Source organism: Tamandua tetradactyla, chromosome 10 (assembly GCF_023851605.1).
Source record: "Tamandua tetradactyla isolate mTamTet1 chromosome 10, mTamTet1.pri, whole genome shotgun sequence".
Lineage (NCBI taxonomy): Eukaryota > Metazoa > Chordata > Mammalia > Pilosa > Myrmecophagidae > Tamandua > Tamandua tetradactyla.
In genome coordinates, this window is record NC_135336.1 from 27,293,209 (window position 1) to 27,319,404 (window position 26,196).

Here is a 26,196-nt window from a genome sequence, read left to right on the forward strand (position 1 = left end):
AGAAACAAATGAAAAAACAAAACCCAGTCTTACGACAATGATAGAAAAGTAGTATTTGTCTCTTTCTAATTCTAGTCCTAGAAAAGTAGTATTTGTCTCTTTCTAATTCTAGTCCGGGTGTGTTGCTTGTGTGGAATACAGTGTTGCTATGAACTAAAGCAGAGTGAGAGTTGAATTTGTTTGTGCTTTCTAAACTAAATAGTTCCTCATAGTTGAAGTTTCCCTATTCTTTAAAAGGAAGAAGATCAAAAAAACATTTATTCTCTAAATTCACTTCAAATTACTTCTGTGCCAGAGCAGGCTAACTGAAGAGACAGATTGAGGAATTAGCTGTTCTAGTTTCAGGAAGGGCTGTTGCTTTTTGACTGGAAGCAGTCTAGTGTTTGCAGAAGAGGTGCTCCCATCTCTGCTTTGCCTGTTTACATAAACAAGGCTTATGCTTTGCTTCTGGTTAATCCTCTCTTATCATTGTGTCTGTCTCATTCCCTGATTACATTGCGTTAGCTCTAGGATGGTATGTTGACTTCCTTTAAGAATAATTTTTAAATATAATATTTTATGGTGCACGGGTGGCTCATGGTAGAATGCTCGCCTTCCATGCAGGAGACCTGGGTTCGATTCCTAGACCATGCCCCTCCCATGCCTCAAATAGAAATCTGCTTATTGTGTCAGTTTCTATAGATACAAATGGAAGAGCAATGACCTCACCTTTTAAAAATAACTTTCTAAAACAACAATCTTTAAAGTTAACCTCTTTCTACATGATGCTTAGATCAGCTGTTAAAATTTCCCGAATTGTCTCTATGGAAACACTGTGAGGTCATTTTACTGGTTTGATGCAAGCTGATCAATTCAGGGCTTATAATAAAACAAAAACAGAAAACAGTGGGTGCGATTATGGGGAAGGTTGCCCGGAGATTACGGTTTTCTCGCATTGGGATATGAGTTGAAGATGGAATTAGACTGATGGTTTAGTTTAACTAACAGTATTAGAGCATTTCATGGCTAGGAAATACTCTGTGAATGCACTCTATGGAGTAGTGTGGGTTTTAAATGACTTACTAGAAAGCTGTGTGTACAGGTGGTGCGTATGAGCTTTGCATTTGGACAGATCTGTTTTCATAGATTGCTGCTATTTGGGTGCTGTGTGATCTTGAGCAAATGCATAGCTTCTCTGAACCTTCTCATCTTTCAAAAGTAGGGAATATAAAACCTAGATTTTGTTATAAAGATTAAAGATATATACATGCCAGAGACCCGGGTTCGATTCCTGGTGCCTGCCCATGCTAAAAAAACCCCGATATATTTGAAGTTCTTAGTACGGCGCATGCGGTACACAATAGACACTAAAGAAAATGTAGCCCCATTTTAAAAAAAAGAAAATGGTGCACAAGAGAGAACTAAGAAACCACCAAGTATTTTGACTTAGGTGTGCAGTATAATCCAAGATATAAATTTATCAAGCATCATGTATTAGAAGAGTAAGGTTACCATATAAAACAGGTTTAATCCTTTAAATATTTACATTTAAAAAGCAAAATGAACTCTCCTTTCCTGCCCAAATTTGAAATTAATTCAAGTGTGTGTTTAATGGGTGATTCAGGTCATTTTATAATACCATCCATTGTATTTTGGTAGAGGATTGAGGGCTATCAGTGTGTGGGGGTGTTTCAATGAACTTACTCAGGTACCTAGGCCAGTCTGGTGGGCAACTATTTTCTCCTACCTTGTGTTATTCTATTTGATTTCATAAAACCTTGGAAGGTGCTCCTTTTATGAGTTCCTTAGCACTCAATATTCCTAGTTCTTGCACTTATAACATTTATTATAACTGCTTGACTACTTATCTCCTTAAGGTAAGGGACAGAGTTTGTTTTGTTCATCACTGTATCACTAGCCTCAGAAACTGCCCAACACACAGAAAAAGTGGTCAGTAAATATTTATTTATTAAGCGAATTAATGAATGAATTCATGCATATGCGGTCATGACTACTTTTTGCTAACCCTTCTTCTCTGCTTGTTCCTTTGATCTAGATAGAAGTGATGGTTTCCAGCAGAAACCAAATAACAAAATCTTAATTCCATGTAAAAATAAGCCAGCGGGGGCTGGTAATAACTCCAAGTCTTGATCGAGGAATATATGGGCATTGTACCAGATTTTTTTTTTCACTTGTGCCATTGGGAGGCTTTTCTACTTACTGTAAGATTTGCAGCAATTTCAAGTGGTTGATATGGCTAGATATGTTATGTTCTGGCTGAGAGAGGCAGTGAAGTCTAAAACTTTGAGGTCAGATAACCCTCCAAACAATTCCAAATCCTAATGACTCACTCTGTTGTCTTATTACCCACCTGAAGCCTCAGTGTCCCTATCTGTTCAGTGGCATTAATAATAATAATAATATTGCTTACTTCACAGGATCATTATAGATTGAGATAATACCTATAAAAGGCTTAGCAAATGCTTGGCACATAGTAATAAATATTAACTTTCATTTTTATTATTATACTATAAATCATTTACATTCTACCTTCAAGGAATAAATAATCAAACTGTAAATGCTGATGAGTTAGTAAAATGTGACCTCTGGAAGCATTTCTTGGTAATACCATGTGGTAGTTTTGAAAATGCACCACTCAGATCTCCTGCTGTGAGGAACATGATTGATAGTTTCAGCCACTGCTCTTCTAGATCTGGGGTCTCACACAGGCGCCACACTTCCCCTGTCCTGCTCCCAGACAGTAACGGGGCACAGCGGGGCTACTAACACAGGCCTATTTCTGCAGGACACTGCACTCCTTTAATGGGTGACTTTGGCTTAAGGCCTCTCCCTCAGCCAGCCTGCCTTAAACATCCTTAGAACTCTACTGCAGTCTGAGATTCTTTGTACCCAATCCCCCATCTTTCCCTCTCCCTTCATAGGCGTCAGACCTGCATCAGCATCTGAAGGTTCTCCCTGCCTATTCCACCTTCTTCTCCATTTCCATTACTAGCATTTTCTCCAGTAAATCTCATGTATTTCTTGGTGTCTGCTTCTTGGAGGCCCTGAACTAACCCAGACAATCAGAACAGTTGTTGGAAGGGGGTAATATCCTATTCCCTAGAGCACAGAGCTGATATTTGTTATGTGAGGTATGAAGTGAATATTATTATAATAAGTTTAACTTGCTCTTCATATTATTACGTTACTCAAGAATTAAAATTTGGTGTGACTGATCATAAATTCTCTAAAATAGGCCTTGGCCAGCATTTCTTCAGGAAAGGCTACTAACGTTTAGGATTTAACGTGCTAATCTCCAGATTGTTTTAAGGTTGACTTCATTTAAGACAGTCCTCTGCAGTGCCAGGCCATGAATGGGATGTAGTGATTGTAGTGTCCAACATTCATGAACCAAGAATTTCTCCAATAAAAGAGAAAGGATATCCTAGATAATTCTCTAATGTTTATCTATTTATTTTTACAGTCGTGTCTACTGATTTTTTTGTTTGTTTTTTAATCCATTCTCCTAAATCCTCACCTGATCATTATTTCTGTGACAGACCAGGTCCAGGGAACAGTCACCATCCGGAACATCAGTGCTCTGTCTTCAGGTTTGTATCAGTGCGTGGCTTCTAATGCCATTGGAACCAGCACCTGTCTTTTGGATCTCCAGGTTATTTCACGTAAGTATATAAAACTCCAGTGTCAACATTGGGTCTGGAACTCAGAAGGATCCTGCTTAATTGTTTTCAGATTGCCTGAAGATTAAATAGAAATTCTTTTGGTTTTAGTCATTATTGAACATACTGTTAAAATGTGTTGATATACTTTTCTGCCTCAGTATTATGATACCTTTTTCTGACAAAATGTCTTTCTCAGGATCATTAAAATCAAACCCGTTCTTACTATATGGTGTTACAGACTTTAGGGATATTTGTATTGATCTCATAGCTGTGACAGGAACTTCCTGTAGTTTTTCCTAATCCTGTATATTTGCTTAATTTGGGGGCCCACAGGACAAAAGAGCCAATGCAGAAATTTTCTCTGAGGTTGAGAATTCTGGGTTGCAAAAGAGAGGACTGTGATGGCATAATAAAGCATCCCACTGATGGCCAGGGTTAATTTGGGTCTAATCAGGTCAGCGAGACAGGTGCTTTACTGTGTGTACTAAAGCTATGCAGGCCATTTATTCATTCATTCATTCATTTAAGAAATGTTGGAGAGCCTTTGTTGGTATTAGGCACTGGGGATATAGAGAGAAAGTTAACTGAGGTTTAATTTTGTAAGGGTAGAATATTTAAGGCCATTTTGTACATATTAAGAAGTTTCTTTAGTAAATTTATGTGTTTATAGCATTATATGGGTATATGCTATTTTTCTCTTTATTTATTTAAATACTCTTTAAATATATTTTGCAGCCCAGCCCCGGAGCATTGGATTGATAGCTGGAGCCATTGGCACTGGTGCAGTTATTATCATTTTTTGCATTGCACTGATTTTAGGGGCATTCTTTTATTGGAGAAGCAAAAATAAAGAGGAGGAGGAAGAAGAAATTCCTAATGAAATAAGGTTTGTGAGTCACATAACTTGTCCTGCATAGCTAATGTCTGTATATTTATTCATTTTGGCAGTTAAGATTTTGACAGTTAAGATTCTTGTGTCTGTGATGGCCAAGACAATTAAGTGGCCAGGGTCTAAATGCCATATATGGAGTTCTATCACAAATAGGATTATGGCCCTAGGTCAGAATTCAAGATTTCACTTCTGAGTGTATGTTTGTTGGAAATCTGGGCTCAGTTCAATGATGTTATCACTCTAGAGTCAGGAATATCTGAATTTTACTCCCTTCCTATCACCCTCACCCTATATCCTGTTTTGCACAAGGGTGCTGTGTATAAGAATCATTAGTCAAATGGGAACGAAAGCTCTGCTTTATTAGAGCCAAGCCAGTGTCTAGTAACTGTCAGCACATATGACAGTAAAAGCTAGCTGAAAGCATACTAAACAGGACTTCTCTTCCCCCCCTACATTCAAATACAAATATATCACCTTCTAGCTACTACATGGAATAGGGACTTCATGCAATGATCATCAGTGAGTTTCGTGAGGAGAGAGAGGGCTGCCAGGTCTGCTGAGAGAGAGCTACTACCCAGCTGCATTCAAGGAAGAAATAGAAGATAGGAACTGCATTATTGTGAATAGACTCTTTCATAATTTGGGAAATAAGTTCAATCTTCGAAAAAGTGTCATTTCGAAAATGTACTGCGCTATTTATTATCTTCTATTTCATCAGGCCTAAATGGTAACTCCATCAACCCTCTTTTGATGAAAATAAAATGAAAGCATTCCATATATTTGATGTAATGATTACACAGCTCCTAACTATGCTTACTCTACCCAAGAAAGATCTTGGGATTTGCAGTTGAAAGATCACATCCAGTGGAAACCATTGGGAAGCCTATTCTTTGTCTGCCCAACTCCACCTTCTGTATTAAGGAGGTTTCACAGAAAGCAGAACTTTTGTTTGTTTATTTCATATAGGCAGCAGGCATCTAAAAAAACATGAGCTCTGATTAGCCTTAGCTTTTAGAAAAGAATTGACAGTTAGGTCTAAGCTATGTTGGGTTCTAGCAGAGCATCAGCCCCTGACAGTTGTATCTTTTCCCTCCCATATTGAAGCTGTGCCAATAAACAAGGATTCAATGAACTACCTAACTTGGATATGACTCTTCTTTTGGATATTCTGCATGTATCAGTTATATACTCTAATTCTTTCTTTTTCTTGTTGCTCTCTCACTGGGCAGTGTTTGGGAGGTCTCATGTCAAAGAGCATAATTTTTTTCTGCTCCTCCCATCTGTAGGGCTTGAGTTATGCTGACCAGATAGCTTCAGATTTGTGTACGTAGCAGGAAAAGAGTGAGTTATTTTTGCGCCCAGCATATGACCTCTTTCAGCCTGTGTGATGAGACCTACTAGGCAGGATACAAGGTGGTGTAGCAGAGAATCATGAGCATGGGTTTTTCACATCAGACAGAACTGATTTCAAATCCCAGCTGTGTCATTTCTGTGGGACACTGAGGCAGCAAGAAAACTGCCCCAAAAGCCTTGGTTGCTTATTAAGTTGTACAAGTGAAGTGTGTTGATATACATAAAAGGCTTACTTAGCACAGGACCTACAACAGAGTGGCCTATCGTAAGTGGTAACTATGGCATTATCATCTCACAGATAAATAAGATAAATTGTGGAAGTAGCATTCACCATAAAGAAAAAATTCACATATGGATAAGCAAAATTCGTATGTTTGTATGTGTTTGTGCGTATGATGTGTTGTATAACTAGATATAGAGAATGAAATATGTCTGTTTCCAAATGATACCCCTCCAATCTGGGTGGCCTTAACATTCATGGCCCTAGCAGGTAATACTTTGAATCATAGTTAGATTCAAGAAGATGCTATTTATTTGTAAATAATATTTAATGATCTATAGGTATTTGTGGTATATAGCTAAAGGACTCAATCTTCTGTTGCATGGATCTGTTTATGCTTAAACAACAATAAGAAAAAAAAAACAGAACGAGTGAGAAGCCATGTAGAGTTAGAAGTCCAGTGAAATGGGAGTTCAGAATGATGCATTGTAATCAGAATGTGTTTTTTGAATGAGCTAAGGTTGTAAATGAATTGTTCATTTGAGTTTCTTTTCTTAAAGGGGGTGTTTGTAAGAATCCAAATCAATCTAAAATATAGACTATAAATCAAAACATTCTTCTTAATAGGAATATTAGAATCTTTGGGTATTATTTTAATGTTTTTAAGCTCATATTTTTTTCCTGTGGTCCTTGTCAATAGTAGAAAATCTGTGTATTATAAAATGAATTCATGGGTAGATTTTTTTTTCTATAACCAAAGATTTTTATGGAAACATTTTCTACATACATATAAATAAACTGAGTGCACATCTTATTAAAAGGTCTTAATCATTCAAGCTACGAAACTACATGTTCCCTTTTAGTGACAGCTTTTTAAAAATGTTAATTTTCAACTTAATTACTTTCCTCTTGTTTCATTTTGCTTTGTAAGCAAGTGTTGAGTTTGCAGGCCAACAGCAGTCAGCCATTTGCTAGTCTAGTTTCAAAGAGGTACCTTTGTTCCCGTTTATATGGTGTGTGTTTATTTTTATGCTTCATTTTTTAAACAAACACTTGTGCATTAAATATTCATAACAATGCTATGAGCTAGGCAATATAATTATGCCCAGATGAGGAAATTGAGCTGTGGAGAGATTAGGTAACTTATCCAGAATCATATAGCTGGTCACTGACAGAACAGAGATTAAAACCCAGGCCATCTGGCCCCGGAGTCTGCATTCATAGCCTCTCCGTTCAAATGCATTGAACTCAGGAGAGTAACTTGGAGATTTTCAAGTAGTCTTAAAAACAAACAAAATGCCTAACCTTGAAGGAATGGAAAGAGAACAGGCTTTGAAGCCAGGCTTGGTTTAAATTGCACCATGGTCACTTTGTAGTAGTGTGGCTCAGTAAAATTATTTTACCTCTCTGAGCCTGTTTCTTCAATTTTATAATCAAGGAAAATAACACTAATTTGAAGATTATGGTGAGGTTAAAATGAAGTAATAGTTGTGAAGTTCACACCTGAATGCTCAGTAAATGTTAATTTTTTTCCTCTCAGAAACCCTATTGAGGACCTTTCCATTAGTTAAACTATTTGTTTGCAAAGTGTCAAGAGAAAGTTGATCTGATTTTTTTTTTCAACAAAGCTAATATTTTACTAACATGTAACAGTTTGAAGGCTCCATAGTCCGCAGTCACTGGGTTGTCAAATATGTAGAATTCTATGTATTAACAAGTTATTTTTAGAACAACAGGTCAAAATACTTTCATGTATGTCCTATCACTTTTCCTCATGGTCCTATTCAGCCATCTTCACTGCATCATGAAGGGACCGGAGGGGCCAGCATATGCTCGACTAGGGAGAATCAAGTAGAGCTTCCCTAGCTGCCCCCACATTCTACAGATTAGGTGGTTGTAGGTGGCTATCCCAATGTAAACATTATTTAAAAAATGAGTTTAAACTTACATTGAATTTAATAATAGTGAGGAAAGATGAGAACATAAAGCCAGAAGGAAAATCAGAAGAACATACCAGTACCTATACACAGATGGGTCAAAGCAGTATGAGTTGGTGTGAAAGTTCAGACAAGAATATGAATGTCTTATGAAAATAACATAAAAATGACCTTTAAGGAAAAGTGACTCTGGGAGTACTGGGAGTACAAGGGTAGTTCAGTGGTAGAATTCTTGCCTGCCATGCAGGAGACCTGGGTTTGATTCCCGGTCCATGCACTTCCCAAAAAACAAACAAAAATTTCAACAAATGATGCTGAAATAATAGGATACTCAACATGGAAAAATAATGAAATGTGACCCTGCTGTACAGCATGCAAAAAAAAAAAAAAGTGTGATTCTCACCGTGTTGTGGAGACTTAGATTTTCAGGCTCAGTCTCAGATTTCATTATTTAATCTTTGATTAAAATGCCCTAATAACTATAGGCTCCTTAGTATAACATGCATGGCCCTTTAAGATCTGACCCTCATTGGCTTCCCTGGTCTTACCTCTCACCAGTTCCCTGCTCCCTCTGTTCCAATCTCTGTTCTACATTCTCCCATGTGTCAGGGTCTTTGTTCATGCCTCTGCCCCTTATTCTTCTCCCTTCATCTTTCTAATCACTAAATTCCTTGATCCCAATCAAGACTAGTCCAGGCATCATCTCTTCACACAGTTGTCTTTTAGCCCTTTGTCCATCCTATCAGATTTGCAAATGTTCTTGCATTAACCGCCATCCCCATTTAACCATAGGCTGCTCGGGTATAGAAACTATTTCTTATTTTTTCTGAACCATCTGGTAGAATGGCTGGTGTTCAATCAATATTAAATTCATTAATATCTTAATCTTAAAGACTAGGCTTTTGTAATTCTTAAGAGTTTGGGCTTTGGACAGAAATAGAACCATTTTAGCTTAAGATTACTGAGGAAAACCTCTTAGCACACCAACAATTTCTCCAACCCCAAAGGATAGTAAAACCAGGACAACTCTAATAATTTCTTGAGGAAATAACTATTTCCTACAACTCATAGCTTGATTTCTTAGCTATTTTATAGCAACTAGTTAAGAATTTTTTTTTAATGGGCTATTTTCCTATTTGTAGCAAAAAAAAAATGCCATACTTATATTGTAAGAGACAATCTTTGAGTGATCTGATATCTCCCTTTCTTACTCTTAGATGTTGAGAAGTTGAGGAAAAATTTACTTGACCATTGTCTCAAAGGAAATGAGAGCCAAAGTGAGGCCGTGCAGGGCCACCATGTTTGCTTTCATGATAGTGTGGTCTTTCCCGAGGATTTGTGTTTTACAGACATATTAACCTTAACATGAGAAGAAAACAGTCCTGAGCAGGAGGATGAGATAAACCTAAAACATATTCTAATAATAACTTTTGTTTGGCTTTTCAGAGAGGATGATCTTCCACCTAAATGTACTTCTTCTGCCAAAGCATTTCACACCGAGATATCCTCCTCAGAGAACAACACGTTGACCTCTTCCAATACCTACAACAGTCGATACTGGGACAACAATCCAAAAGTTCATAGAAACACAGAGTCATTCACCCACTTCAGTGACCTGCGCCAGTCTTTCTCCATCCACTCAGGCAATGCCAATATAACATCCATCTATGCTAATGGGAACCACCTCATTCCAGCTCCACATAAGACGTTGGTAGTGACAGCTAGTAGAGGGTCACCACCACAGGTCATGTCTAAGAGCAATGGCTCAGTCAGCCGGAAGCCTCGGCCTCAGCATACACACTCCTACACTGTGAGCCAAGCAACACTGGAGCGAATTGGTGCCGTACCCGTCATGGTGCCAGCCCAGAGTCGGGCTGGGTCCCTGGTATAGGACATGAGGGCATATAGTGTACAGAAAAACATAAATGGAATGCCTCCATATGAATCAGGGTGGGGTGGGGTGAGTGCTGGTAAAGAAACACTTTATTCTTGTATTAGTAAATGGCACAGAGAAGAAGCAATGCTGTTACATGGTCACTAAGATTTGTAAAAGGGACTGGACGGTTTCATCATGAAGACTTCTTTTCCCCCACCACAGATTTTCTGGGATTCTACTCAAAAGCTGGATCTCAAAGATGTGCCAAGCCAAGGATGAAGGTATAAGATCAGAATGGCACTTAAAATCCAAACTACTGTCCAGATGGGCTTGTTCTTTAATCCGTGACTAACTACATTTTTTTTTTCCAAGAGACTAAAGTGCCAGATGGAGTTTAAATAATGAACTATTTTAAAAAATAGGTATCTTTAGGAAAAAAAATAATGAGCAAGCCTGTGATATGTTCTGCTTCTCTCCATTCCCTCATTATGTTGAGGTCTTAATGGCATAAATGGTTCATACTGGTCCCCACAAGGCTGGCTCTTGTATCATAGAATCAAATTTTTTACATAAAACACAGTAAGAAATGGGGAAAAACAAAGGAAATTTCTTTGGGATGTCCCTTCATATTTATTTATTTATCTCTTCCTGAACCATGAATTTCATATTTGGAATATTGCTGTATTGACAGATTCTTGCCTGTCTACTTTTTTCTAGGATCTGTTACAGGTCCATGGCAATTACTGTTCATTATTTCCTGGAAAAATATTTTTTTAAAAGAAAACTGTTCTTATTGTTTAGTACATGAGGGGTATTGAGCTAGGAGAGGAAAGACCATTGTTTAACACCATGTTCAGTGATTATGTTCAGTGATCTTAAGAGGAGGTTCATTACGGGAGAGCTAGGTGGTGGCCTAAGGGCCTTCTCCATCTGGGCAGCCATTCGGATCAGGGCTGTTCAGGTCTCCCTTGTCATCACACTAGGTTACTCTTAATGAGGACAACAGCTGATGCCTCTTGCACAGGGGTAGATGACTTTCTCTTTGTTTGACAAGTAGAGGTTAGTAGGTTAGTCAGGGAGGACAGGGGTTGTTTTTGTTTTCCCCAAATAATTTTTTTAATAGAGATAAAACCAAGACAAAAGGAATGTCTTTAGGTATGCTACTCGGAAGTTCTGCCCTATGTCAGTGACAACTCAGGGTTGCAGTTTTGCACAGGGTTTTGCCCACATGCATTTTATACCACTCTAAAGAAGACTCCTTTTGTGATTATTTGCCTGGCTTGTGTGGCCTTACAGTCCATCTGATAATTTCCCAATCTCCAACTATATTATGTGCTGTGTAGATCTGGCCATACTTGTGTTGGTGATTATCTCACCTTGATCACACTTGAAGCAGCCACAAATGATTTCCTCCCAAATTTGTTTCCTAAATTATTTATGATACTGACCCTATAATCAGTATCTTCTCTACCCCATGTGTCCTTTAACTCTCCCTTCCCTCAATGCTTTTTGCCCTTTTGACCTGCAATCCTAGTCATCATAGGGAGTAGTCTCCCAATTTTTTGACTTAATTGAGTAAATGGAAAACAACAGTTGCACATATTTTTCCAAGAAGGCCAAACTCAGAACCTAACCTTTACATCCATTTCAATGTTGATAAACGCTGAATTTACTTTAGCATTACTTATTTTTTCCATTTGATGGTTTTGATTTTGTAAAAATTTAAATGAATGTCTATACTTTTTATAAAGAAGTGAAAATAGTATAACACAGAAAAGATATTATCGGATGTTGTTTAGAAAGCATTTACTTACACTTCATTATCCTTTCTAATGACTAAAATTCAATAAAAATGTATTCATTTATTCATATAAAACAAGTTGTCATTAATTGTCATAATGCTAATGAATATATGATTTTGTATTTAGTGTTCTCAATAATGCTATAAGCATTTTTCCATGTTGTTAAATGGTTTACGTAATCATTTTAATGACCACATAGTCTTCCAAAATTTATTTAGCCTCTGTCCTATTCTTAGTGGTTTGATTCCAGTTCCCACACGTGTTACTGAAAATGTGAAGGACCTCTTCCTACACTGAACTATTTTCATGTTTCCTAGACTGAAGGTAGAACCTATGCCTGCTGTTTCCATCATTGAATCTCCATAACCTAGCACAGTGCCAAGTTTGGGTGCTGATTAGATACATGACTGTTGATTCCTATTCAAGTATTGAGCATGATCATAGCTCTTGATATGCATTGGATCATTATTTCTATTTAATTTTTTATTTTGAGATAATTATATGTTTACATGAAGTGGTAAGAAACAAAACAGAGAGACTCCCTGTGCCCTTCACCCAGTTCCCCCAATGGTTATGTTTTGCAAAGTATCACAATTTGACATGAATACAATCCATTAACCTTCTTCAGATTTCAAGATTTTACTAGTTGCATACGTACTCTGTGTGTGTGTGTGTGTCCTTCTGTGTAGTTTTATCACATGTAGATTTGTATGATCACCACAGTCAAGGTACAGGATTCCTTGTGTTGCCCTTTTATGGCCACATCCATCTCCCTCCCTCTACCTGCCCCTAATCCCTGACAATCATTAATATGTGAAACTCATCTAAGTTGTTGCATGTATCGATTGTCCCTTTATATCGCTGGTTAGTATTCCATGGTATGGATGTACCATGTTATGGAATGGTTAGTTTAACCATTCATCTGTTGAAGGGCATTTAGGTTGTTTCCAGTTTTTTACCATTTTAAATAAAGCTTCTATGAACATTGTGTTCAGGTTTTTGTGTAAACATAAGTTTTGATTTTTCTGGGAAAAATTCCTAAGAGTGCAGTTGCTGCTGGATCATGTTGAAAGTGAATATTTAGCTTTGCAAAATTTGAAATACTCTTTTTTCAGAGTGGCTGTACCATTTACATTTCTACCAGCAACATATGAGTGATTCAGTTTCTCAGCATCTGCACAGACATGTGGTGCTAACAGTATTTTTAGTTTAGCCATTGCAATAAGTGTAGTGTTATCTAGTATTTTATTTGTGTTTCTAATGGCTAATGATATTGAACATATCTTCATGCTCTTATTTGTCATCTTTAAACCCTCAAATATCTCTTTTTACCCATTTTCTAATAGAATCTTTGTTCTTTTACTGTTGAGTTTTGAGAGTTCTTTATAAATTCTAGATACATCTCTTTGTTGAATATATTATTTGCAAATATTTTCTCCCTGTTTATAGCTTACCTTTTCATCATCTTCCACAATATTTCACAGAGTAGAAGATTTTTTTAAATTTTGATGAATTCAAATTACCATTTTTTCCTTTTATAGTTGGTGCTTTTGGCATCAAGCCTAAATTCTTCACCTAGCTTAGCTCCCAAAGATTTTCGCCTGTTTTTTTTTTTCTAAAAGTTTCATAGTTTCCTGTTTTACATTTAAGTCTGTGATCTATTTTGGGCTAACTTTTTAATAATGTGTAAGGCTTAAATTGAAGTTCTGTTTTTTTAACCTATGGATGTTCAATTGCTTTAACACTGTCTGTATACTTCATCCAGTAAATTGTTTTGTCAAAAATTATTTAGACATATTTGTGAGACCTCTTTTTGAGTTCCATTCATCTGTCCTTCCACCAATATCACAGTTTTGACCACATTAGATACATAAAAACAATATATATATACACATACATACATACATACCAGTTATATATATATATATATATAGTTTGTATGCATATATATATACACACACGCGAAAATATATACAAATTGACATTTTTTTTAAAAAATTGTAATAACAAATATACTATAAATTTCCCGTTTTAGCCACTTTAAAGTGTGCAATTCAGTAGTATTACACTCCCTGTAGTATACTACCATCATTGATATCCATTACCTCTATTTTTTCATCACATCAAACAGAAGCTCTTCACCTATTAAGCTAAAACTCTCATCCCGTATCCCATACCCCTAGTAACCTATAAACTATCAGTCACTATAGAATTTGCTTCTTTTACATGTTTCCTTTAAGCAAGCTCATTCAATATTACTCTGTGTTTGGCTTATTTCATGGATGTCTCAAAGTTCATCCATGTTGTAGCATGTACCAAAACTTCTTTCCTTGTTATGAATTAATAATACTCCATTGAGTGTAAATCTCACATTTGTTTTTCTATTCTTTTGAATGGATTGCTTATACCTTCTAGCTATTGGGAATACTGCTGCTTTCAATTTGGGGGGTGGTTATATATAAAGGAGTAGGATTGCTGGGTCATATGATAGTTCTATTTTCCATTTTTTAAGGAACCGCCAAACTGATTTCCATGGTGGCTATACCATTCTACAGTGTTCCCAGCACTCTATAAGGATTCCTATTTCTCAATATCCTCACCAACTTATGACAAATTTTTAAAATAATAACTCTCCGAGTGGATATGAAGTGGTATCTCATTGTGGTTTTTATTTGCATTTTCCTGATGACCAATGATGCTGAGCATCGTTTCATGTGCTTATTGGTCATTTGTATATTTTTAGAGAAACGTTATTCAAGTCCTTTCCCATGTTTCAATTGGGTTATTGTCTTTTTATTGTTGAGTTGTAGCAATTCTTCATATACTCCTAATATTAAACACTTAAAAGATATATGGGTTCCAAATAGTTTCTCCCATTCTGTAGATTTTCTTTCACTTTCTTGATTGTGAAAGAATGTGCAAGTTTTTAATTTTGACAAAGTCTATTTTATGTCATTTTTCTTTTTGTGGCTCATGCTCTTGTGTTGTATCTAAGAAACCACTGCCAAAATCAAGGTTAATGAGACCCACCTCCTATGTTTTCTAGAAGTTTTATGGTTTTAGCCATTAAGTTTAGGTCCTTGATCCATTTAGAGTTCATTTTTGTGTATGGTTTCAAGTAAGGACCCAACTTCATTCTGTTGCAAGTGTATATCCGGTTTTCACAGCACCATTTGCTGAAGAGACCATTATTTCTCCAATTATTGTACTTGGTATCCTTGTCAGAAATCATTTGGCCATAGATTGTGGGTTTTACTCTGAACTCTAAGTTTTATTCCATTGATCTATATGTCTGTCTTCATGCCGATATCACACTATTTTTATTATTGTGGATTTGTTGTAAGTTTTGAAATCAGGAAGTGTGATACCTTCAATTTTGTTCTTCCTTTGCTATGTTTGTTTGGCTATGGGGCCCCTTGCAATTTCATATAAGTTTGAGAATTGGATTTTCTTTGTCTGCATAAAAATGCTACTGGGATATTGATAGGTATTGCATTGAATCTATATATAGTTTTAGGGAGTATTGATATCTTGGTAAGTCTTCCTATCCTTAAACACAGGATGCTTTGCCATTTATTTAGGTCTCTTATTTCTTTCAACAATGTTTTGTAGTTGTCAGTGTACAAGGCCTTCACCTCCTTGGTAAAATTTATTCCTACGTATTTTATTCTTTTAGGATCTATTGTGTGTGGGATTGTTTGTTTAATTTCCATTTCAGAATATTCCTTGTCATGTATAGAAACAGAACTGGCTTTTGTATATTAATCTTGTAGCCTGAAACTTCAAAATTCATTTATAAATTCTAGTAAATTTCATATGACATCTTTGGGAGTTTCTATATTGTTTCAGTTTGCTAATACTGCCAGAATGCAATATACCAGAAATGGATTGACTTTTACAAAGGGAATTTATTTGGTTACAAATTTACAGTTATAAGTCCATGAAAATGTCCAAATTAAGGCATTACAATAGGATACCTTCACTCAAGAAAGGCTGATTGCATCCAGGGTTTCTCTTTTACATGGGAAGGGACATGGTGACGTCTGCTGGCCCTTTTCTTCTGGCTCCTGGTTTCAAATGGCTCTCTCAGCTTCTGGCATCTCCTGGGTCATTTCCCTTTTACATCTCCAAACATCTGTGTGTGAGCTTTATCCAGAATATTTTCATCTGAAAGGACTCCAGTAAGCTGATCAAGACCCACCCCCACATGAGTGTGGGTCCATCTCAATGGAAACAATCCAATCAAGAGGTCCCACCCACAATCGTATGGGTCACATCTCCATGAAAACAACCTAATCAAAAGGTCCCACCCAACAATAAGTCTGCCTCCACAAGACTGGATTAGAAGAACATGGCTTTTCTGGGGTACATAACAGTTTCAAGCCACTGCATACATGTATATAAAGGATCATGTCATTTATAAATAGAGATACTTCCTCCTTTCCAATTTAGATACCTTTTATTTCTTTTTCTTTATCTAATTGCTCTGACAGGTACTTCTAGAACAATGTTGAATAGCAGTGCTAACAGCAGACTTGTTTCTTCCTAACCTTAAAGGGAACACTTACTGTCTTTCACCATTAAGGGTAATGTTCGCTGTGGGTTTTTTTTTTTTTTTAATGTATGCCATTTATCTTGTTAAGGCTGTTACTTTCTATTCCTATTTTCAAAGTGTTTTTATCATGAAAAGGTTAGATTTTGTTTGTGACTTTACTGTATCTTTTGAGATGTTCATTTAATTTTTCCCCTTCATTCTGTTAATGTGGTTTGTTGCATTGGTTTTATTATGTTGAACCACCTTTGCATTCCTGGGATAAATCCCACTTTATCGTGGTATATAAGTCTTTCAATATGCTGTTGGATTTGATTTGCTCAAAATTCTATTGAGGATTTTTGCATCTAAATTTGTAAAGGAAATTGGTCTGTAGTTTTCTTGTAATATTCTTATCTGGCTTAGTTATTAGGGTAATGGTGGCCTCATAGAGTGAGCTAGGAGCAGTTTCCTTCAATTTTTTTGAAAAGTTTGAGCAGGATTGGTATTAATTTTTCTTTGAATGTTTGGTAGAATTTGTCAATGAAGCCAACTGGTCCTGGACTTTTTGTTCAGAGGTTTTGCTTATTGATTCAATCTCTTTATTTGCTATAGGTCTGTTGAGATCTTCCATTTCTACTCAATTAAGTTTAGGTTAGTGTGTGTTTCTAGGAAATTTTCCATTTCTTCTAGATTATCTAATTTTATAGTATACAGTTGTTCATACTGTTCTCTTATAGTCCTTCTAATTCTGCAAGATCAGTGGTAATGTCCCTGCTTTCAGTTTAGATTTTGGTTATTTACATTCTTTCTCTTTTTATATTTGTCAGTCTAGCCAAAGATTTGTCAATTTTATTGATCTTTTCAAAGATCCAGTTTTTGGTTTCATTGATTCAATTGTTTTCGCATCCTGTATTTCATTTCTCTTAATTATTTCTTCCCTTCTACTTCTGTAAATAAAAACACGTGTGCTTCTTATTCTAGTTCTTTCAGATGTCAAGTTAGATTACTGATTTGAAATCTTTTTTTTTTTTTTTTAATGTAGGCATTCATAGCCTTCCATCTCTGAGCACAGCCTCACCTGGGATACTTCTGTATCCCATAAGCTTTGCTATGCTGTTTTTGTTTTCCTTTATTTCAAAATATTTCCAGTTTCTTTTGTGATTTCTTCTTTGACCCATTGTTTATTTTCCAGATATTTGTGAATTTTCCAGTTTTCCTTGTGTTTATTGATTTCCAGCTTTCTTCCATTGTGCTCTAAGAAGATGCTATGTATAATTTAAACTTTTTGAAATATGTTATTTGTTTTGTGACCTAACATGTGATATGTCCTGGAGAATGATCTACTTGAGAAGAGTAAGTATTTTGTGGTTGGGTGTGGTGGTCTGTATATATTTGTTAGGTCTAGTTCATTTATAGTATTGTTAAATCCTCTGTTTCCTTATTGATCTTTGTCCAGATGTTCTATCTATTAATGAAAGTGGTATATTGAAATCTCCAGCTATTATTGTAGATGTATCTATTTCTCCATTCAATTTTGTAAATGTTTGCCTCGTGTATTTTGGGACTCTGTGATTAGATGCATATATGTTTATAATTCTTACATCATCTTGGTGGATTGACCCTTTTCTAAATATATAGGGTCTTTTTGTCTCTTGTAACAGTGTTTGGCTTAAAGTCTATTTTGTCCAATATTAGTAAAGCCACTCCAGCTTTCTTTGGGTTACTATTTGCATGACATTTTTTTTTCATCCTTTCACTTTAAACCTATTTATGTCTTTGGGCCTAAGGTGAGTCTCTTGTAAACAATATATAGTTGGTTTATGCTATTTTTTTTTGTATGCTGTATGGCAGGTGTCACATTTAATTCTTTTTTCCATGTGAGTTTCCCATTATTGCAACACCATTTGTGAATTTTTGTTCTTTTTCTTTCTTTCTTTTTGTCTGTTTCTTTGTTTTGGGAAGTTTATGGGCCAGCAATCGAACTCGGGTTTCCTGCATGGCAGGTGAGAATTCTACCACAAACTACCCTTGCACCCCCCTACATGCTATTTTTTTTTCTTTATCAATTCTGCTATATTTCTTGATTGGGATGTTGAATGCTTTTATATTCAGAGTAATGACTGATCGATCATTCAGGACTTCAGCCATTTGGTTCTTGTACATCTTATACCTATTTTGTCTCCCTTTTCCTACATTCTAGGCTTCTTTTGTATATAGTCAATCTTTTGTAATGAAACAGATAATTCCCTTCTCATTTTCACTCCTCGCTCTATATATATTCAAGCATTTTGTTTGTGTTTACTATAGGGTTTATATTTAACACTTGAACTAGTTAGAAATGATACCAACTTCAATAGCACACACAGTCTCTACATAAATACCTCTCATTTCCCTTCTTTATGTTGTTTTTGTCACACATTATCTCTGTATTTTGTGTGCCCACAATATTATTTCTTATCCAACTGTATTCTATATCTGATAGGAAGTAAGAAGTAGAGCTACATACTGAGAATACAATAATACTGGCATTTGTATTTATCCAGGTAGTTACCTTTATTGGAGATTTTATTCCTTTATATGGCTTCAGGTTACTCCTTAATATCCTTTTCTTTCAAGTTTAGGAACGTCCTTTCCATTTCTTGTAGGGCTGGTCACATAGTAATCAGTCATCACTTTGTCTTTTAAGGCCTTCAACTGATTAGATAAGATTTCTTTCATTACTGAAAGCAATCTCAGTTAATTGTAGATGTAATCAGCTTTATATGCAATCAACTTACTGATTATTTAAATACACAAAATATCATCACAATAACAATGAGGCCAGTGCTTGCTTAACCAAACAACTGGATGCCATAACCTGGCCAAGTTGACACATGAACTTAACCATCACAGTCCACCCTTTGTTTACTTAGCACCCATACACATCTCTAAGCCATACTTAATCTCTAAATAAAAACAATAACAGATTTTCACCTAGCAATAATCAACTATCCTGCATACAACTGGAAATGCACTGACTTTCCCCAGATTATGGGACAAGTCTGTGCTACTTTGAAACTGTTATGTTCCCCAGAAAAGAACAATTCTGATCCAGTCTTGTTGGTGGTTGTGGTGGTGTGCAGCCATGTTCTATAATCCTGATTCAATATTGTAGGGTGGAAGCCTTTAATTAGATTATTCCCATGGAGATTGACCCACCCAATTGTGAGTGTGACCTTTTGATAAGATAGAGATGTGACTCTGCCCATTCAAGGTCGGTCTTGATTAGTTTACTGGAGTCCTTAAAAAAAGGGACATTTTTGAAAAGCATAGTTGCTTCAGAAGCAACATAAATGCAGACACAAACATTTGGAAATGCAGAAAGCTCCTGGACATACCAGGAGCTGAGAGAGTCTACAGAAGCTAGACAGGAATCAGAGCCAACACAGACAGAGGCGTTTGAAGATGCAGAAAGAAAATGCCCCCCAGGAAGCAGTTTGAAACCAGAAACCAAAGGATCAGCAGATGCCAGTCATGTACCTTCCCAGCTGACAGAGGTGTTCTGGATGCCATCAGCCTTTCTTCTTGAGTCAAAGTATATTTTCTGAATGCCCTCAGTTTGAACATTTTTATGGCCTTAAAACTGTAAACTTGTAATAAATCCCCTTTATAAAAGCCAATCCATTTCTGGTATATTGCATTTCAGCAGCATTAGCAGATGGTATCCTCTAACTTAAATATTATGACATGAAGTTGATATAGCATGTCATATGATAATGAATAAGATAGGGAAGAAAAAGACATTTACTTTATTTATATATACTGGCATTATCATAGCAAAACAAGGAATAAATATTCACAACCATTTCACTCCTGATTCTGTAACTGGTCATGTGTTCATAGCTCATATCTATAGCTACCTTATTCCACTACCCATTCATTTTTCCCTTTACCCTCAGCAAGCACCTCACTTGGCTGTGATTCTTTGCCTGGTGGATGAAAACCCAAATCTTTATTCCCAAAGTCCTGGGCCATTAGTAGTCCTGCCTGGATTGGGTTGTATAGTTTTTCATTGACTTTAATCACAGGGCATTGTAGTTTCAGTAGAAGCATTCCATGCTAAGAAGGCAAACCCATATCTGGAGTGTCTATTCCAGTTAGAACAATACACTGCCCTTCCATGATCATTTCAGGGAATGGTGCCATATTGGGGACTGAGTGTTGATCTCTGCTGCTGGCAGATTGGGCACTCAGCAGTAGCCAGGTGTGCCTTGGTGAATGGAAGCCCATGTTGCTAAGCCCATGTATAACCTCTTTCCTTACCATCAGAGCCGCTTTGTTTATAAGCCCATTGGGCAGTGGAAGAAGTAGCTGGGAAAAGGCCAACTGATAACCACAGAACCAGTCATCTTATCCACTTGATTATTAAAATCTTTCTCTGCTGAAGTTACCATCTGTTGAGCATTTATATGGGAAACAAATATCTATGTTTTCTGCCCATTCAGAAAGGTCTATCCATATACCTCTTCCCCAGATCTCTTTGTCAGCAATCATGTTTTTTCTAAGTCCTTGACCATTCACCCAAGCCATTAGCAATAGCCCATGAATCAATATACAAATACACCACCAATCATTTCTTCTTCTAGGCAAAATGAAAAATCAAGTGCACTGCTCAAAGTTGCCCACTGGCAGAATTTCCTTTCACCACTATCCTTCAGGGAAGTCTTTGAAAGGTGCTGTGCTTCAGCTGTCTGCTTTTGGGTGGTACCTGCATATCATTCAGAAATGTCTATAATCCAGACCTGAATTTTCTCCTCAGTCAATCATTTGTAGGGAGCTCCCCACAAGGCCATTGTTTGAGTGTTTCAAGAGGGTGGGGCTTATGTTCCAGGATTTGCTGAGAGTCTCGCTGCCATCTTAATGTTCATAGAGGGTGGGGCCTATCCCCAGGCATTTGTGGAAAGCCTGGCCACCGTCCCATTGCTCAGAGAGGGTGAAGACTACCCCAGTGTTTGGGAGAGCACAAGTAGAACTGCTGCTCCATCTAGTCTGAAGAACAAAGCATAAATCCATAAGTGATGCTCAGACCTTGAAATCTAATGGAATTTGCCCTGCTGGATTTTGGAATTGTTTGGGACCCAGACCCCTGTTTTCCCTTCTAATTTCTCCCTATTGAAATGGGTATGTCTATTCTATGCCTGTCCTTCCCTTGTATATTGGAAGCAGATAACGTGTTCTTTAGCTTTCACAGGTCGACTAAGGGCAGCTGTGCCCCAGGACAGACCATACCCATAACTGATTTTGTCAGACTTTGTACTTAGCATTGTTACCAAAATGATTTAAGTCCTGATTGTATTTTACATGTAGAAAGAACATGTCCTTTTCGGGTACGGAGGGTACAGAGGGTGGTTTGGAGCTATATGTGTCCCAGAAAAACATGTTCTTAAACTTAATCCATTCCTGTGGGCATGAACTCATTGTAAGTAGGATCTTTTTGATGAGGTTGCTTCAGTTAAGGTATGGCCCACCTCAGTCTGGATAGGTCAGAATCCTACTGGAGTCCCTTTTAAGAGAATGTAATTCAGATAGATAGAAAGCTACAGAGTTAGCACTAAAAATTACTGGGTTCAAGGGAACCCAGAACCAAAGGGAGAGGCCAGGAAAGACAGCAATGGGTAAAAAGCTATGGACCTCTGGCCGTCAGCCCCAGAACTACAGAATTCAGAAAGAAAGCATTGCTCTGTGATGCCTTGATTTGGACTTTCTCTTAGCCTCAAAACAATGAGCAAATAAATTCTTGTTGTTTAACCCAACCCATCTGATGGTATTTACTTGAGCAGACAAAGAAACTAGAACACCACTCCTGCATTTTTAATTATTGTTCAGGATTTATCTTTTCCATTCCTAACCTTTCAGTCTTCCTTTGCCATTGTTTTTCTAGTGAGTTTTTTGCAGGCAGTATATTGTTGAATAATTTTGTTTATTTACTCTGTCAATATCTTTCTTTAATTAGGTATGTTTAGAGCACTTGCATTTTGGTAATGATGTTAGTGATTAAATCTGCCATTTTTGTTCTGTTTTATTTTCCCCTTCTGTTTTCTTTTTGAACATGGGCAGGCACCAGGAATCGAACCTGGTTCTCTGGCATGGCAGGCGAGAACTCTACCTGCTGAGCCACTATGGCCCACCCCCGCTTCTGTTTTGTTTTATGTTTCTCTTCTTAATTTCTTATGGGTTACTTGAACTTTTTTTATGATTCCATCTTGATATATTTATAGTACTTTTCATATATCACTTTGTACTGTTTTTTTAGTGGCTGGTCCATGTATTACTATATATATATATATATATAAACATGCACAATATGTATAGTAGCAACATTTTATTATTTTGAGCAAAGTGTAGAAATCTAGCTCCTTTTAGGCCCCTTTTCCTTCCTCACTTTTACATGTCTTTTTCTTCAATATAAGTTTGTAATGATTTTTGTTTCAATCATGAAATATGATGTTTAAAAACTCATGAACAGTAGTACATTGACCATATCCATATTTTTGTTCTTTTTGTTGTTTTTTCTTGGTGCCCCAAAATTTCATCTTTTGTTCTTTCCTTTCTGTTCAGAGAATTTGCTTTAGTAAATCTTTAGAGGTAGGTCTGCTAATGACAAATTTATTTAATTTACTTTGAGAATGTCTTTAATTCTCCTTCATTCCTGAAGGATAGATTCATTGGATATATTATTTGCAGTTGACAGTTCTTACCTTACAGCACTTGAAAAAATGTTGTGCCACTTCCTTTTGGCCTCCATGGTTTCGGATGAGAATTCCCACTGTTATTTGAATTGGTGTTCTTCTATATGTAATGTGTTGCTTCTCTCGTGCTGCTTTCCAAATATTTTCCCCTGTATTTAGTTTTCAGAAGTTAAATTATGACTAGGCATAGATTTATCTGGGTAAGTTTGGTGTTTTCTCAGCTTCTTGGATCTGTTGGTTTATATCTTTCAGTAAATTTGGGAAACTTTCAGCCATTATTTCTTCAAATACTCTTGTAGCTCCACTCTCTTTCCCATATTTTTCTGAGGCTCCAATGTTGGATCTTTCGTTATTGTACCACTAGTTTCTGAGGCTCTATTCTCTGTTTTTAAGTGTATTTTCTTTCTGTTGTTCACACTGGATAAATTCTATTGATTTGTCCTCAAGTTCACTGATTCTATTCTCTGTCATTTCCACTCTACTCTTAAGCTCATCTAGCAAATAAAAAAAAATCCATAAATGTATTCTTAGTTCATTTTCTTCTTTTCTAGAAAACTGCTTTATTGTGATAATTTACATACCTTATAGTTCACTCATATAAATTGTACAATTCAGTGGTTTTTAGTATGTTTACAGAGTTGTGTAACCATCACCATAATCTAATTCTGGAATATTTTTATCACCCAAAAAGAAACCTTCCAGCAATTCTTTCCTGTTAAATACACCTTCAGCCCTAGGGAACCTAGGAAGACTAATCACCTTTCAGTCTTCATAGATTTGCCTGTTCTGGACATTTCATATAAATAGTCTCCTATAATATGTGGTCTTTTGTGACTGTTTTTTTAACTTGACAAAATATTTTTGATATTTTAATCACATTGTAGCATATATCAGCACTTAATTTCTACTATTTGCTGAGATTTTCTAGTTTCTCATTAGTTCCAAGAATATTTATAATTGCTTGTTGAAGCAATTTTATGATGGTTGCATTAGAATCCTTGTTAGATAATTCCAACATTTTATTCATTTTGATGTTGGCATCTATTGATTGTCTTTTCTTACTCAAATTGACTTTCTCAGTTATTGGTATGATGAGTGATTTTTTATTTTGTTCTGGACATTTTAGATATTATATTATGAGACTCTGGATCTTTTAAAATCTTCTCTTTTAAGCAGTACCACTGTCGAGGTACAGCATGAGGGCCAGTAGGTGTGCATGTTTGGCTTCCCGCTTGTCCCCACTAATAGCACCCTGGCAAAAGTGGGGTGCTTGGCCATACTGCCTCATGGCATATGCGTATGGGGTGGAAGTTTAGTTCTTCCTTGGTCCTGTTTACAACCTTTTGGCCAAAGTGGAACACCAACTTATAACACCTCATTACCTTCAAGTGGAGATATCAGCTCAGCTCCACACTGGGTGCTGCTGACTCACACTACTTGGTTACTACAGATTGGGTGTTGAAGCGCAACCCCATGCTGCCCTGCTGACACAGGTGGAGGGAAGGAGTGGCTGTGGAATGCCAACTAGCCCTGTCTCCTACCATCTCACTGGTATCATATGGGGATAGAGGCTCAGCTCTCCATTGGGCTGCCTAAACTAGAGACAGTGGAGTGTCAACTACCTCACCTTTCATCATCTCTGTCCACCTTGTTAATACTGTGAGAGTGGAAGCTCAGTCGCCACTAATCTCACTGACACCAGGAGATGGGGAGAACCAGAGTCCTGAATAGCCCTGCTTCACACCATTTTGTTCTGTATTTTTGCTGCTGGGTGGGTTTAGAGATTCAGCCTGGGCCCCACTAATCCAAAGGATGGGGGAAAATTGTAGTGCTGACTAGGCTCAACTACCTACTGCCTTGTTCATTCTTGTTGATGCTGGATGGGGGTGGAGGTTCAGCTCTCTGCTGGATCTCACTGATAATGGGGCAATGCTGGGGGGTGTTGAAGTGTAGTGGTGACTACCTCTTGCACTGCCCCTTTAATCCCTTTAGTTGCTGTAGATGGGGTTAGAGGGTCAACCTGTTCTGTACCCTGCAGACACTACCCTGGCAGGGAAATCGGAGCACTGCCTGCTTTCTCCAGACAGGGAAAATCAGCTCTCCACTCAGCCCCACTGACATCAGAGCACTCCAGAAAGGAGATAGAATATTAGCTTCTCACTTGCTGACACCAGATTCGGAGGGCTGCCACCTGCTTCTGGGTGAGGCAGTAAATCAGTTCATCACTCAACCCCACTGAAACTACAGGGGATGAAAGTGGAGGCTGCAGCTTTTCTGTTTGGCTGGCATAGGGTGGGTTTTACTAGAAAGGGTTTTGTGTTGTTAGGCCAACCTTTCCTAGTCTGTTGGCTTGGGGGAACAAATTTTCTTTGAGTTTTTTGTGGTTGCCTATTGGCTGTTCCAGGTTGGAGGCTTCTGCAGCATTCTGTCTGGGAAATACGGGCAACAATAAGGAAATCCAGGGAACTTACCACCATGTTATCCCTCAAGTCCTAAGATCTGTAGAAGTCAGCCTTCTCTGAATCATTCACAGTTTATGCTTTATGTTTGTTGTGTTATATCCAAGGTTTTTTAATTGTACGAGGGAGGACTTTCTTACACGGGGGCTTGTAATAGGACCACTTCATCTTGGCTGGAACCAGAAGTTCTATATCATTATTTTAAAAAGCTACCTGTTTTAAATAATCTTATAGTGTTCTTCTACTTGGGAGTTTTCAAGGATTCACAATTATATATTAAATAAAGTTCTTGTTCCTTGGTTTGACTCATTCAGTTACTTCATAAATTGTTTACTATCTTTCCATTCTCAACTTCCACTACTTCTCTACATGCAAACTTTTGTTCAGGCCTGTTTACTTTCCCTTCAGCTGACTTTTTCTTTACCCTTTTTTCTCTTTTCTTTCTTTTATCCTACATCTTCCACGGCTCACCTCCATCCAAATCTTCCTTTACCATAAACCTAGTCCAAAAACTCTTTTCTCCACAAATCCTTTCCTTTTCAACCTACTGAGAAGTGACTGCTCCTCCTGACAACTATTAACATTTACTGTCTTCCTGTAAGGGAATTTTCACAGTCAGTGTTATATTCTTGCCTTTGTGTACAAGATTGATCTCTTTTGCTGGTCTATAAACTGAACTATTCCACAAGCATTTTGTGATACCTTGGGATTAAAGACCTGTAAACAAGTAATT

The 26,196-nt window shown here is 37.0% G+C and overlaps 1 protein-coding gene across 4 annotated transcripts in view; it reads left to right on the plus strand.

The window, feature by feature from the left end:
• The window catches only part of IGSF11 (immunoglobulin superfamily member 11), a 341,723-nt gene extending 329,119 nt beyond the window's left edge, over positions 1-12,604 (plus strand). For all 4 annotated transcript variants that reach the window (XM_077118260.1, XM_077118261.1, XM_077118259.1 and 1 more), the window contains 3 exons: positions 3,540-3,662; positions 4,398-4,548; positions 9,511-12,604. In XM_077118260.1, coding sequence (XP_076974375.1) covers positions 3,540-3,662; positions 4,398-4,548; positions 9,511-9,955 — 719 coding nt within the window. In that variant the 3' untranslated portion in view covers positions 9,956-12,604. The remainder of the gene's footprint in view (positions 1-3,539; positions 3,663-4,397; positions 4,549-9,510) is intronic.
• Positions 12,605-26,196: the final 13,592 nt, after the last annotated feature.